This window comes from Tamandua tetradactyla, chromosome 2 (assembly GCF_023851605.1).
Source record: "Tamandua tetradactyla isolate mTamTet1 chromosome 2, mTamTet1.pri, whole genome shotgun sequence".
Taxonomy (NCBI): Eukaryota; Metazoa; Chordata; class Mammalia; order Pilosa; family Myrmecophagidae; genus Tamandua; species Tamandua tetradactyla.
This window is the reverse complement of record NC_135328.1, coordinates 92,845,232-92,857,905: the sequence shown is the minus strand read 5'-3', so window position 1 is coordinate 92,857,905 and position 12,674 is coordinate 92,845,232. Positions and strand designations below refer to the sequence as shown.

Below are 12,674 nucleotides of genomic sequence, written 5' to 3'. Positions count from 1 at the left end.
AATCAAACCCTTATTCCATCCAGCTCACTAACAGTATTATCGATCAATATATTGTAAAGCAGCAAAATTCTGGCAGTTAGTCACAAAAGTTTAGGAATTCCTTGGCATGTCCCTTGAATTATCGTAGTACCTAATGTTCATCATTTGTGTAAATTTTTTTTTTTGGGGGGCGCATGGTCCAGGAATCGAACCTGGGTCTCCCACATGAAAGGCAGGCATTCTAACCACCAAACTACCCGTACGCCCATCTTTTTTTTTTTGGAGTTGTTAATATATCAGCCTTATTTCCTTTTGAAGAAATTAATATATAGGTGTACTACCAATCTTGGAAATCTTGGATATAGTATTTCTTTTTCTTATTCTAAAGTTGCTTAGCAAAGCTTAGAGATATGTCTGCCAATTCTAGTTACTGGGATTGTCTGTATAATTAAAATTTATTAACTTCTCTAGAAAACTTGAGATTTCTATTTTAATGTGACTTGTTATCTAGGGAAATTTTGGGAGTGTGGAGATGTGCCGGTATGATCCTCTAGAGGACAACACTGGGGAGGTGGTGGCTGTGAAAAAACTACAACACAGTACTGAAGAACACCTCAGAGACTTTGAAAGAGAGATTGAAATCCTTAAATCCCTGCAGCATGATAACATTGTAAAGTACAAAGGAGTGTGCTACAGTGCTGGTACGTTGCCTATTGAAAACTATTCTGAACTCAAGATATATCTTTTGCATAAAGGAGAATAGAAACATAACACGTGTCTCAAGATCAGGATATATGATATGTCAATGCCCAGAGAAAGAAGCATTTAAAGTCCTTAGCTAGTTGGTTAAACATTCTCTTCACTGAGGATGGCGTTGGTTTACTACTTGCATAAGCTTACGAGGAGAATATCATTTTTAAGGAAAGAAATGGTCTTTTCCTACATTTTCTATAAAAATAAGTTTTAAATTAGATGCTTTTTGTTCACTATAAATAGACAAAGGAAGTTTTATTATTAGCTTTAGTTTACCTAAATAGTCTACAGAAGGCTAAAATATAACTTTTTAAAGCTTCTTTGCAAAACATCTTGATTCAGAAAGCCTGTGTGTTCTTAACCACTTCATCACCTTTAATTTAGAATAAAGTTTTACATCTTACACTCAGATTTTATGTATCTTTAAATCATTTGCATATGGTTGTTTTCTAATATTCAATAATAAAATATGGCTAAGTAAAACATTATGTTCCCATTTTTATGTTAAAAGGCCGGCGTAATCTGAGATTAATTATGGAATATTTACCATATGGAAGTTTAAGAGACTATCTCCAAAAACATAAAGAACGGATAGATCATAAAAGACTTCTGCAGTACACATCTCAGATATGCAAGGTATCTAATATCCTGGCTATTTGTTGTAGATGAAGTGAGCATATTGAAGTAATTGTTAAATAAAATCCTACAGATTTTTCTTAGATAATAAACGGAGTATATAGAGGTAGATAACTTAAATTGGTTTTCAACTAGTTCAAAGGAAAATGTTATTTTTCCTATAGGGTATGGAGTATCTTGGTTCAAAAAGGTATATTCACAGGGATCTGGCAACAAGAAACATATTAGTGGAGAATGAGAACAGAGTTAAAATTGGAGATTTTGGGTTGACCAAAGTCTTGCCACAAGACAAAGAATATTATAAAGTGAAAGAACCTGGTGAGAGTCCCATATTTTGGTGAGTATATTTCGATACAATTAAGTGAAATTTAAAAGTACAAATTTCAAACTGTATATTTATTGTTTAGTAGTTTGGTATTTACGTAGTTATAATAGCTAACATTTATTACATGTTTAAATTGGGCTAAGTGCATTTCACAGATTATCTCATAACAACCATAGAAGTATATGCATTATTATCTCCATTTTAAGCATGAGGGAATTGAGAGATAGAGAAGGTAAATAGTTTGCCCAAGAACATACAACTAAAAAGTGGTAGAACTGGGATTCAAATTCCAGATTTGTGCTTTTAAGCTTTCTTAACCAGGATGGTGCCTCAGTCTGGCATTATTAGTAGAATTGAGAAGGCAAACAGAGAAGGTAAATTATCATCTTCCTGCATGGAATGCTCTTCCTCTCTTGTCTATCAATTAATCTTATTAATCAATAGTTTAAATGTCATTTAGCATGCAGTGTGTATTTAGTATACCATATGTAAGTGGAAAACTAGAGGCAGAGAATAACATGGTGCAAAGGTGATTTTTTTGCTCTTCAGTTAAAATTGTGAGTTAATTGTGAGGAGCATAAAACCTATATATATATATTTTTGCATGGAGAAGCACCAGGAAAAACCTAATTTTGTATTTTGCATTGTTGTTTCTATTGATCTGGACTGATGAAAGGTTTTCTTTCATCATATTTTTTATGTCTTAATTCATTTATGGTGTATTTTTTCTAGGGATGGCTTGATGAAATTGCATTTAAATGTTTTGATTTTGGATACACTCCAAATAGACTTTAATTCTTGTTTATTCATGTACTAAAATAATACTATTAAGATAGTATTGTTTGAATCAAATGAAAATATTAGGGAATGGGTTTATTTATTTTAGTTAAGTATGTTTTATCTACATTTTGGGTTTCTGACTTGAATGAGAATGAATAAACAAACAAATTGGTTTCAATTTATAAATATTTCTAGATTTATCAGAATTATTAGAAATATATATTCAATTTGCTATTCCTAAATTTATGGTTCATGTTCTATTTGTCTTCACTTTTTTTGTTTTTGTATTCATAAATTTTACAACTAATCCCTGATATTACAGAGTTTAGCCTCGAAGGAAATCAGGTAGGAAAGCACGAGTGATTTAGAATCACTTCCACAGAAGGGTAACTTATGCTATTGTGAATTCTTTTTAAAGAAGAGTCCTTATCTTTTGGAAATACATACTGAAATAATTATGGTTGAAATACTGTCTTGTCTGGGATCACTTAAAATAAATACTAGGAGTAGAGAAGTGAGGTGGGGAGTGATAGATGGAACAAGAGGCAATAACTTTAGCTGAATGATAGGTACATGGTATTTGTTGTTCTCTAATTTGTACATGCTTTAAATTTTTCATGATAATAAAAATACTTCTAAAAGAATGTCCTGATGACAATCATTAGTGTACCTTCATCTAATTATTTTTAGGGTATAAGTGAAACTAGAAATTAAGACTCATCTAAATTTGGCCATCTATTTGGGGCATGTCCCAGTGGTACATTAATTTCATGACTTTTTTTTTTCAAAATGAGAAATTAAAGAAGGTAAATTGAATTAGCTGGCAATCCATAAAGACTAGATAAATGAAGATCCAGTGAGCTGGGCATATATAACAGGTAAAATTTAGTAAACATTTATTAAGCACCTAGTGAGGTGAAACACCATACAAAGAGCTTGGTATAAGAAGATAGGAGTAATTAGACAAGAGGAACTGTCCTTAGTAGGTAGGACAGGCTAATTTGATTGACAGCTCCACTATCTATAGTCCCTTTCCTTCAAGAACTCTCAGTTTAGGAAAAACCAAATGAATATCAAATCATTGCAATTCAGAATGTATAAGTTCTACAATGAGGAAAATAACAGGAAAGCCTAAGAGTATGAATAACTCTGGTGAGAAAAAACTACAACTAAGAGGTGCTATTTCAACTATTGATTGGTAGGAGTTTGTCAGATAGGTAAGAGAGGAAGGGCATTCCATGCAGGAAGATGACAAGAGTAAGAGGATCTGTGACTTGCCAGTATATGGAAAAATCAGAAACAGAGTAATTGGGGCTGAAAAGACATTGAGCCCTGTATATGCCATATTAATGTGTCCAGACTTTATTTAGTATACAGCATGTAAGTAAGAAATTAGAGGTAGGGGATAACATGGTGCAATTCATATTTTAGGAAAACTGTCCTAATTTTGGTGTATAGAAACAATGCTCAAAGTGTGGGGACCTCTGGAATCTCCTTTCAGGAGATTGGGAAGTCCATGGAGCCAAAAATATTTTGATGAGAATCCCAAGATTTATCTGTTCTTTTCACGCATACATAAAGGAATTTTCCACACACTACATATGTTTTCTATTAAACTAAACATTAAAAAGATTTGCAAAAGTGTAAATCAGTGCTATTCTTCTCACCAATTTTTTTTTGTTTTTGGAAAATAGTTACTTTTCATAAATATATTTATATTTGGGTAATGGGTCTACTATTTTATTTAATAAATATTTTACAATTTTCAAGTTTTAATATATAATACTGAAGTATCAATAGCTATAACCCACACAAGGAAAGATATTGGGGACTTCAGTAGTTTTTCAAAGTGTTAAGCAGGCCTGAGACCAAAAGATTTGAGAACCACTGGTATAAATGATATATTGTATTAAGGAGAGGCTGGTAGCAGAGACAAGACCGGTTAGGCAACCTTTGCAGGAATCTAGGCCATTGATTTTCAAATGCTTTTTATATATGTACCCCTAAATAAATTTTGAAAAGTTGTGTCCTTTCTTGTACACTTTTAAATTGATATCTAAAATTCTTCTTTGTTAAGTTTAAATACTTGTAAATGATGTATTTTCTAAAGTATCAAGACATTTCTAAAGTACATTGACATTTAAGTTAGAATTATATCAATATTTTAAATGTCTGCAATGGAATTTAAAAACCACAGCAATTTAATAGCCAACTGTCACCACTTAAAAAAACATAAGAACAGACTTTTTCATTTTTGATAGAAACTTTGTAGCATTCCTTTTTCTCCTTAAAATTATCACTCAAAATTTTGCTTAATGTAACATTTTATACATGGAAAGTCTTTTGACCATCTATCTTGTTTATAACCAAAATGTGGTCTCTAAATTGAAATTAATGTTTACATTTATGTAACCATAAAACTCTTATAAGAATTCAGTTTTTATTGAATTACCATTGAAATTATCAAAATACCATTTTCAAATAACATACATAATTACATATTTGGGTAGATATTTTAAAAAGTGTGTTGGAGGCCAGATGGAAGTTACTCGGCAGTTTAACAATACTTGTTTGTTAAATCCTATCTTCGCTATTATAACTCCTCCTCCTTTGTCATCTTTCTCCCGGTCTATAGGGTTCTTTAGGCAATGCCTATTCTGACTTTTTTATGTTGAGAAGGTGTGTCAACACTAAAGGATTAGGGGAATGTAATTAGTTGATAATCTCAGAAAGCCTGGTCCCTCTGGGTTTCAGGATTTACCTGTCCTGGGAACCCTATGGGAATTGTAGGTTTCCCGAAAGCAAACTTGGTGAATGAAACTTTATAGAGTCTCAGTTTGAACCCTGTACTTTGAAAATTATTGCTTTTTCTTTCTTTGCTTTTTATATATGTTGTATTTCACAATTTAAAAACGTTTAAAAAATGTATTGGAGACATTTCCTAATGAGATGAATGGTACTGCTTTCTTCTCCAATTAGTTTATATATCCTTGAATGAATATTATTTATTTCTATAGTGTGATAAGGTTCAGCATAAATTCTATGTTTATTTTGCATTTTTATAGATGTAAACAATGAGAAACCCCAAATTTAGAGGATGGAGAGATGAGGAGGAAGTGATGGGAGAGACATAAAAATGGCCATAGATATGAGGAAAGAATTAAAAGAGTGAAAGCCAAAGGAACAGAGTATTTTGAAAGGTGTCAGGGAGTAGCACTGTCTTCAAGGAGGTTATATTCTATTTGTGGGGTAGAACTGACACATTAAAGAATAACATAACTAAGATGCTAGAAAATGAAGAGCAAACTAAACCCAAAGCAGCAGGAGGAAGGAAAGAACAAAGATTACAGGAAACTTAAATGAAATAGAGAACAAAAAAAAAAAACAGAATCAACAAAACCAAAAGTTGCTTCTTTGAAAAGATCAATTAAATCTACAAACCTTTAACTAGACTGACAAAGAAAAAAAGAGGACACAAATAACTGAAATCAGAAATGAAAAGGAGGACATTACTACCAACCCCACAGAAATAAAAAGGACCATAATAGGACATTATGAACAACCATACACTAGCAAATTAGGTAACTTAGATGAAATGGAAAAATTCTTAGAAATATGCAAACTACCTGTACTGACTCAGTAAGATATAAAATTTCTCAACACCCCAATAACTACTAAGCAGATTGAGCCAGTAATCATAAACGTCATAGCAAAGAAAAGCCCAGGACCAGATGGCTTCAAAGGTGAAGGGGTAAATTAAAGATTTTCAAGGGGCAAGGGGCTGAGGGACAGAGGGAGTTTTTTTTTTAATAGGTACAGAGTTTCTTGTTGGAGGTGATGAAAAAGTTTGGGTATTGTATGTCGGGGATCGCAGTACTGTGAATATAATTAATACCACTGAATTACACATTTAAAGGTGGGTTAAAATGGGAAAATTTTATGTTTTGTAAATCTGTTGTGTATCTGTTGCTACAATAAAATAAACATAACTAAATTTAAGATTATAACAAAAATATAGCATTTATTTTATAAACATAACTAAATGTAAGATTATAACTAAAATAAACTGTGTATTGTGGACTATAAATACTACAGAAATTCAGAAGTGAAGTCTTGAGAAATCAGGGCAGGGATTGAGGAAACAAATTCAATTTTGAAGGACAGATTAAATTTATGTAATCTGTATGTTCAATTTCATCAGTCTATAAAAGATCTCTATAGCCATCTCAATCTCTAAAATAAGGATATTCTTAGCCATGGAACTATAATATTCACAGTCCATTAGCTAAAAATTCTTCCAGTGGTGTTAACATTTGAGTGGGCAATGATACTATTTCCCTTTCCAACTTTTTATTTTATGTGTTCCTTCTAGTAAGTGCCCCCTTCTGATTTAAACTTTTCTTTTATATGTTAATAGCTTCAAGGATTGCTGCATCCTTTTTTCTCTAGGATACTTAGTATATTGCTAACTCCGGATTTAAAGTTAAATTGCAAAGTGTAGCTTAAGTTCTTAGAAGGTACTTTACACTTAACTCTGGTACTGCCTATACAGACAAAAATAAATTTACTTGGATTTCCCATCTTTATGCGTTGGAGGTTCCCAAGGCCATTCCCAGATTCAGTGATTTGCTAGGAGAACTCACAGACTCAGTATATAGAAGTACGCAGAGTTGAGATTGATTACAAGGAAAAAAATCAAAGCAACATCAGCAGAGAAAAGGCATATGGGCTAAAGTCTGGAGAAAACCAGGCACAAGCTTCTTAGTGTTGTCTCCCAGTAAAGTCACATGGAACACTCTTACTTCCTTCAGTATATTGTGCCAACATGTGTGAAATGTTGTTTACCAAGGAAGCTCATTAGAAACTCAGTGCTCAAGGTTTTTATTGGGGACTGGTCACATAGGCATCCTTTGCCTAGCACATACTGGATTCACTTAAAATTCCAGATTCTAAGGGTAGCACATATTCAGCATTAGCCATATTATTTGTGCAAACAGTTTAAGTATAGTTAGCCACTCATCAGTTTAGAGAATGGTAGAAAACCTTCTGAAATATAGGTTCTCAGACAGTAGCTTCAAGGGCCAACATTACAAACAGACCTTTCTAAGGATAGCAACCTCAGGCGTGCTATGTTAACTCTTCTCTGTACACCCTGTTTTCTTTGTCCAATGATTTGCAGGTAAAATGAAGAGTTGGCATGTCTAGTAACTATCTTTTAAATACTTTCCATATATTACAGGTATGCCCCAGAATCACTGACAGAGAGCAAGTTTTCCGTGGCCTCTGATGTTTGGAGCTTTGGAGTGGTCCTGTATGAACTTTTCACGTATATTGAGAAGAGTAAAAGTCCACCAGCGGTCAGTGGCTTGTATATATTTTTAATTTTTTAACATTAGAAAGGCTTTTAAATCAAATATTAATAATAAGCCTAGAGCTCAAATTAGAGCCTCTTAATGTTCATTAGTAAAGCAGCATCCCAGAAACTACCACCAAACTTACTCATTAAGTTAACTTGAGTTTTTTGAACAGGAGAGTTGGCACATTGTTTCATATATTCTCAATATTTTTAGTCAAACCAATAAGTTCATTCTTTCTAGGGATTATTGCACAAGTTAAAATAAATTTTGAAATTATTTTTTCTGTTTGTTGTAGAATTATTTTTAATAAAAGAACCTAAAAAGAAAATAAAAGTCATCTCTAACTCAACTACTCAGAGATAGCCACTATAATTCTTTTTGTTTTATATATGAAAGTAAAAATGTATCTCAAATATTTCTTTTAAAAATGTGTTTTTTTATGGAAATAAGATCATACCACAGAAACTATATTGCTGTCCTTTTTCACATGGATTTGTAAAAAAGCATGGGTTTTTCCTAAATTAATAAATATTTACTGCAACTGCAGGGTAGCATTCCATACATAATAAGGATATATATTGCTAGGCAATCATTTTCATTTATCATTCTTTATGTAACACTTCAGTAAATACATATGTCCTTATATTTGTTTATCTTTGGTTATCATTTTAGAATAAAAATAAATTATAGGTGAAAGATTATGAACTCTTTTAAAGGTTTTTGATTATTTCAAAATAATCAAAAATTTCAAAATACAGAAAAGCTGTACCAGATTATACCCTTGATAGCAATGTATAGGGGTGTATATTTCATCATTTGCCAGTATTGGCCATATATTCAGTTTTGCTAAATTGATATCTCATTTGATTTTTTTCTTTGGATTTTAATCTTTTTTTTAAATTGGCAAAACAAAACAACATACAAACATGAACAATCTTAAGATATGAACATTTCATACTTGGTGTACAATCAATGGCTCACAGTATCATCATATAGTTGTATATACATCACCATGATCATTTCTTAGAATGTTTCCATCAGTCCATTAAAAGAAATGAAAAGAAAAAACTCATACATATCATCCCCCTCACCCCTCCCACTCATTGACTACTACTATTTCCATCTACCTAATTATTTAATCTGTTTTTAGTGTGATTATGTGTTTATTGGATATTTAGGAGATGTGTAAGTGCACGTGAATTGTCTTGTGTGTTTTGCTCCTTTTTACATTTGTAAATTTTTACCAGTTTTTATGAGCTCTATATTTAAATATGTAAATCATGTGTTGTAAATGTTTCTCCTTATAGTTATGATTTTTGACAAATGAAAGTATTCTTTGTATTGTATTTATACTTAATTATTCAATCTGTATTTTCTATTTCCTCTTTTATATTTAACTTTCTTTTTTAACTGAAATATAATATGATGTGTTGAAACAACAACTGAATATGTTTTTAGGTTTGGACCCCCTTTACAGGGATTTTTTGTTGAGTATATATTGGAATTATGAAAATGGCACTGCAGGTAGCTTACACTTAACTGTCTTTTCTGAAATAAATAGGGAGTCCATATTTAACTGTCTTTTCTGAAATATAACTGAAATGGTAGTTTTTGATCTTTAATATAGTCTGTTTTTAATGTTTCAAAACATTTGAGAAAATATAGCAATATTTCCAATTTACTGGAAGAAGATGAGAATAATTATGCTTCAAATTAAATAGATTTTTAAAAAACCTACTGATAAATGGGCTTGTGTTTCAGGAATTTATGCGTATGATTGGCAACGACAAACAAGGACAGATGATTGTGTTCCATTTGATAGAACTCCTGAAGAATAATGGAAGGTTACCAAGACCAGATGGGTGCCCAGATGAGGTAACAAAAATTTTTACCCACAGTATTCATGCATTTTATTTTTATTTTGTACTCAAGAATTTTAGATCTATTTTATAAATTTCAGTTTGCTGATACATGTCCTTTATAGGAAAATTAAGTAGGAGTCCTGAATCCATGTCTTCCACCAATTGAAAGATGGCAGTTTATTGTGTTCGTTGTAAATTTGATCCATTTTCTCTTCTACAGATTTATATGATTATGTCAGAATGCTGGAACAATAATGTAAATCAACGCCCATCCTTCAAGGACCTTGCTCTTCGAGTGGATCAAATAAGAGACAACATGACTGGATAAAAGAAAAGAACTTCACTATGAGACCAAAGTGGACTTTCAGAACAAAGTTTTGTTTTTCACATTGCTGTGGACCATTATTAAATATATCATGATGCTAGCCAGCAAAGATGTGAAAATATTTGCTCGAAACTTTCAAAATTTAATGAATTTTTCTTCATGAGGACATGAGTAAAAAAGTATTGAGTTTCCTAAAAAGCTTCATGAACCTAATCAGTTAGTTAACGTCATCTTTGTCAAAAGAAAATAGACTTTTTTCAACTCAGATTTTTGAGACATTGAAACAACTGAAATGTAAATTTTGCAGTGTTAAGGATACACAAAATACATATGTACAGTTTTTACCACAGTGAATGTATAATACTTTGGCAACTTGTGTAATGTCTTACACAAGAGCTGTTTATTAATAATGTTTCTAATTTTTCCATAGTTTATCTATAATAGCTTAACAATACAAACAAATTAAGATGCTAAGATAATTGAATAAGCACTTTGCGTCTTTGCTCATCTCATCACTGGCCAGCAGTATAGCAGGTGTACATTTTTAGCTTGTTTTAACATGTACTGTAAATATTTTTCAAAGCAAAGGGAACAAATGTTTAGTTTTATTTGTATAGGAATTCTCCCTGACCCTAAAAAAATTGCATTTTGAAGTAGAATAAGCTTACAAAGATAAAACACAATCTATTTTCTTATTTGTTTCCCTTGTAACTTGTTTATGGTAGGTGTGGTTTTTAAATTTTTCTATGACTAAAATGAAGTTTTCAATTATAATTTAAGATTAAGAGTTCCAGGAATGTTGTCATCCCTTGCGTTGTTTGCTGCCAATAAGATTTGTCAGTCTCTGGGACCCATGGTCATCCATTAAATCTAAGCATAAGTTACAAAATAATTTCTTTTTAAATGTACTAGCTCATAAAGCTGCATAATGGGTTAGGAATTTCAATTTTTGGTAAGTCTATTTTCCTAAAGTCTATATATTTGAGGGATTTCAGAAATTTCTGTTGTAGTCTTGGAAGAGATTTCCTTTTATTAGAAATTATTAAATGTAAGGGGAGAAATATACAAAGTTTAAAATATTTGGTATTTTGGTTAAAAGGAAAATAGTTTCATACTTTATTTTCAGTGATCTGTTTCTATTTTTAAAAACTTATATTTAAGACTTCAAATTATTTTTCTGACTTTTTGGAGCTAGTTTTAAAATGCAAGTTATATAAGAGAAAATGTCTTGCATATAATAAAGTTGGAGATTTTTTTATTTGAGAGAGGGAAAGGGAAAAAATGCCTTTTAAATTCATTGTATTTTAGTAGTTATGAGAATGCAGGAGTCATCTAAAATAACAATACTATTAGATTAAAAAAGCAGATTTCCAATAGATATTTTGATGAAAGGTGAGTATAATTTTTATTTAATTTGTAAAGATTCTTCAGGGATATATATATGTAATGCAATTAAGAGATCTTCCATTCTGCTACTTGGTTAGTGAAAAGTATAGCATATAATTGATTTCAGATTTTTGTACTCCATCACTCCAGAAAAGAAAAAGTGAAAAGAAAAAAATTCATACATCCCATACCACTTACCCCTCCCTCTCTTTGACCACTAATATTTCAGTCGACCCAATTTTTTTCACCCCTTACCCCCTCCCCCTGGCCTTTATTTATCCTTTCCTTATTTTTGTACTCATGTGTCCATACCCTGGATAAAAGGATCATCAGACACAAGGTTTTCACAATCACATGGTCACATTGTAACAGCTATATTGTTATACAGTTGTCTTCAACACTCAAGGCTACCCCATTTCAGACTGTTGTATGATGTGTGTTCAGTCATGGATGTCCCTCAGATAGTTGTTTCAGACACTTCCTGGCTATAGCTGCTCTAGAGGATGAACTTAATTCCATGTCACTATGTTGCCCCACCTCTCCAGTTAGTTTCTGCAGTATTCCCACTGTGTTGGTTTGAAGCTCTTATGTACCCCAGAAAAGGTCATGTTCCCTTTTTTAAAAAATATTTTTATCGAGAAATATCCACATACATACAGTCCAACCATATTATACAATCAGTGGCTCACAATATCAGTCAGGTTCTTTTAATTCATTCCTGTGGGTATAGACCTATTGTGGGTGGGACCTTTTGATTAGATTATTTCAATTGAGGTGTGACCCACCCCATTCAAGGTGGGTCTTGATCTCTTTACTGGAGTCCTCTTTAAGAGGATAAAGGACACACAAAAAAAGCCCAGAGAGCTCCGAGAAGCCCCAGAAAAGACAGATGAATTTAAGAGACACAGGAAATCCCCAGAGAAGCTAAGAGAGGAAGGCACTGGAACCAGAAGTTGAAAGCAATGCAATTTGGGAGCCAAGAACCAGGAGACACCAGCCATTTGCCTTCCCATGTGACAGAGGTGTCCTGATGCCAGCATCCTATCTTCAGAATCCAGGTATCATTCTGTTGATGGCTTGAGTTGGACATTTTCATGGCCTGGGAACTGTAAATTGTAAGTTAATAAATCTCATTGTGAAAGCCAACTCGTTTCTGGTATATTGCCTTCCAGCAGCTTTAGCAAGCTGAAACACCCACAAAATATGATGATAATTTGGATTATGATCATGGATAAAAAGCTGATAAGTGAATTTATTCAAGAGGTATTTAG

At 32.2% G+C, this 12,674-nt stretch overlaps 1 protein-coding gene across 4 annotated transcripts in view; it reads left to right on the top strand.

The window, feature by feature from the left end:
* JAK2 (Janus kinase 2) overlaps window positions 1–12,674 on the top strand; it is a 221,479-nt gene extending 208,805 nt beyond the window's left edge. For 3 of the 4 annotated variants that reach the window (XM_077148267.1, XM_077148265.1, XM_077148266.1), the window contains 6 exons: window positions 491–680; window positions 1,244–1,368; window positions 1,533–1,705; window positions 7,713–7,830; window positions 9,592–9,705; window positions 9,913–12,674. In XM_077148267.1, coding sequence (XP_077004382.1) covers window positions 491–680; window positions 1,244–1,368; window positions 1,533–1,705; window positions 7,713–7,830; window positions 9,592–9,705; window positions 9,913–10,020 — 828 coding nt within the window. In that variant the 3' untranslated portion in view covers window positions 10,021–12,674. The remainder of the gene's footprint in view (window positions 1–490; window positions 681–1,243; window positions 1,369–1,532; window positions 1,706–7,712; window positions 7,831–9,591; window positions 9,706–9,912) is intronic. The other variant, XM_077148268.1, reaches the window with a different exon arrangement.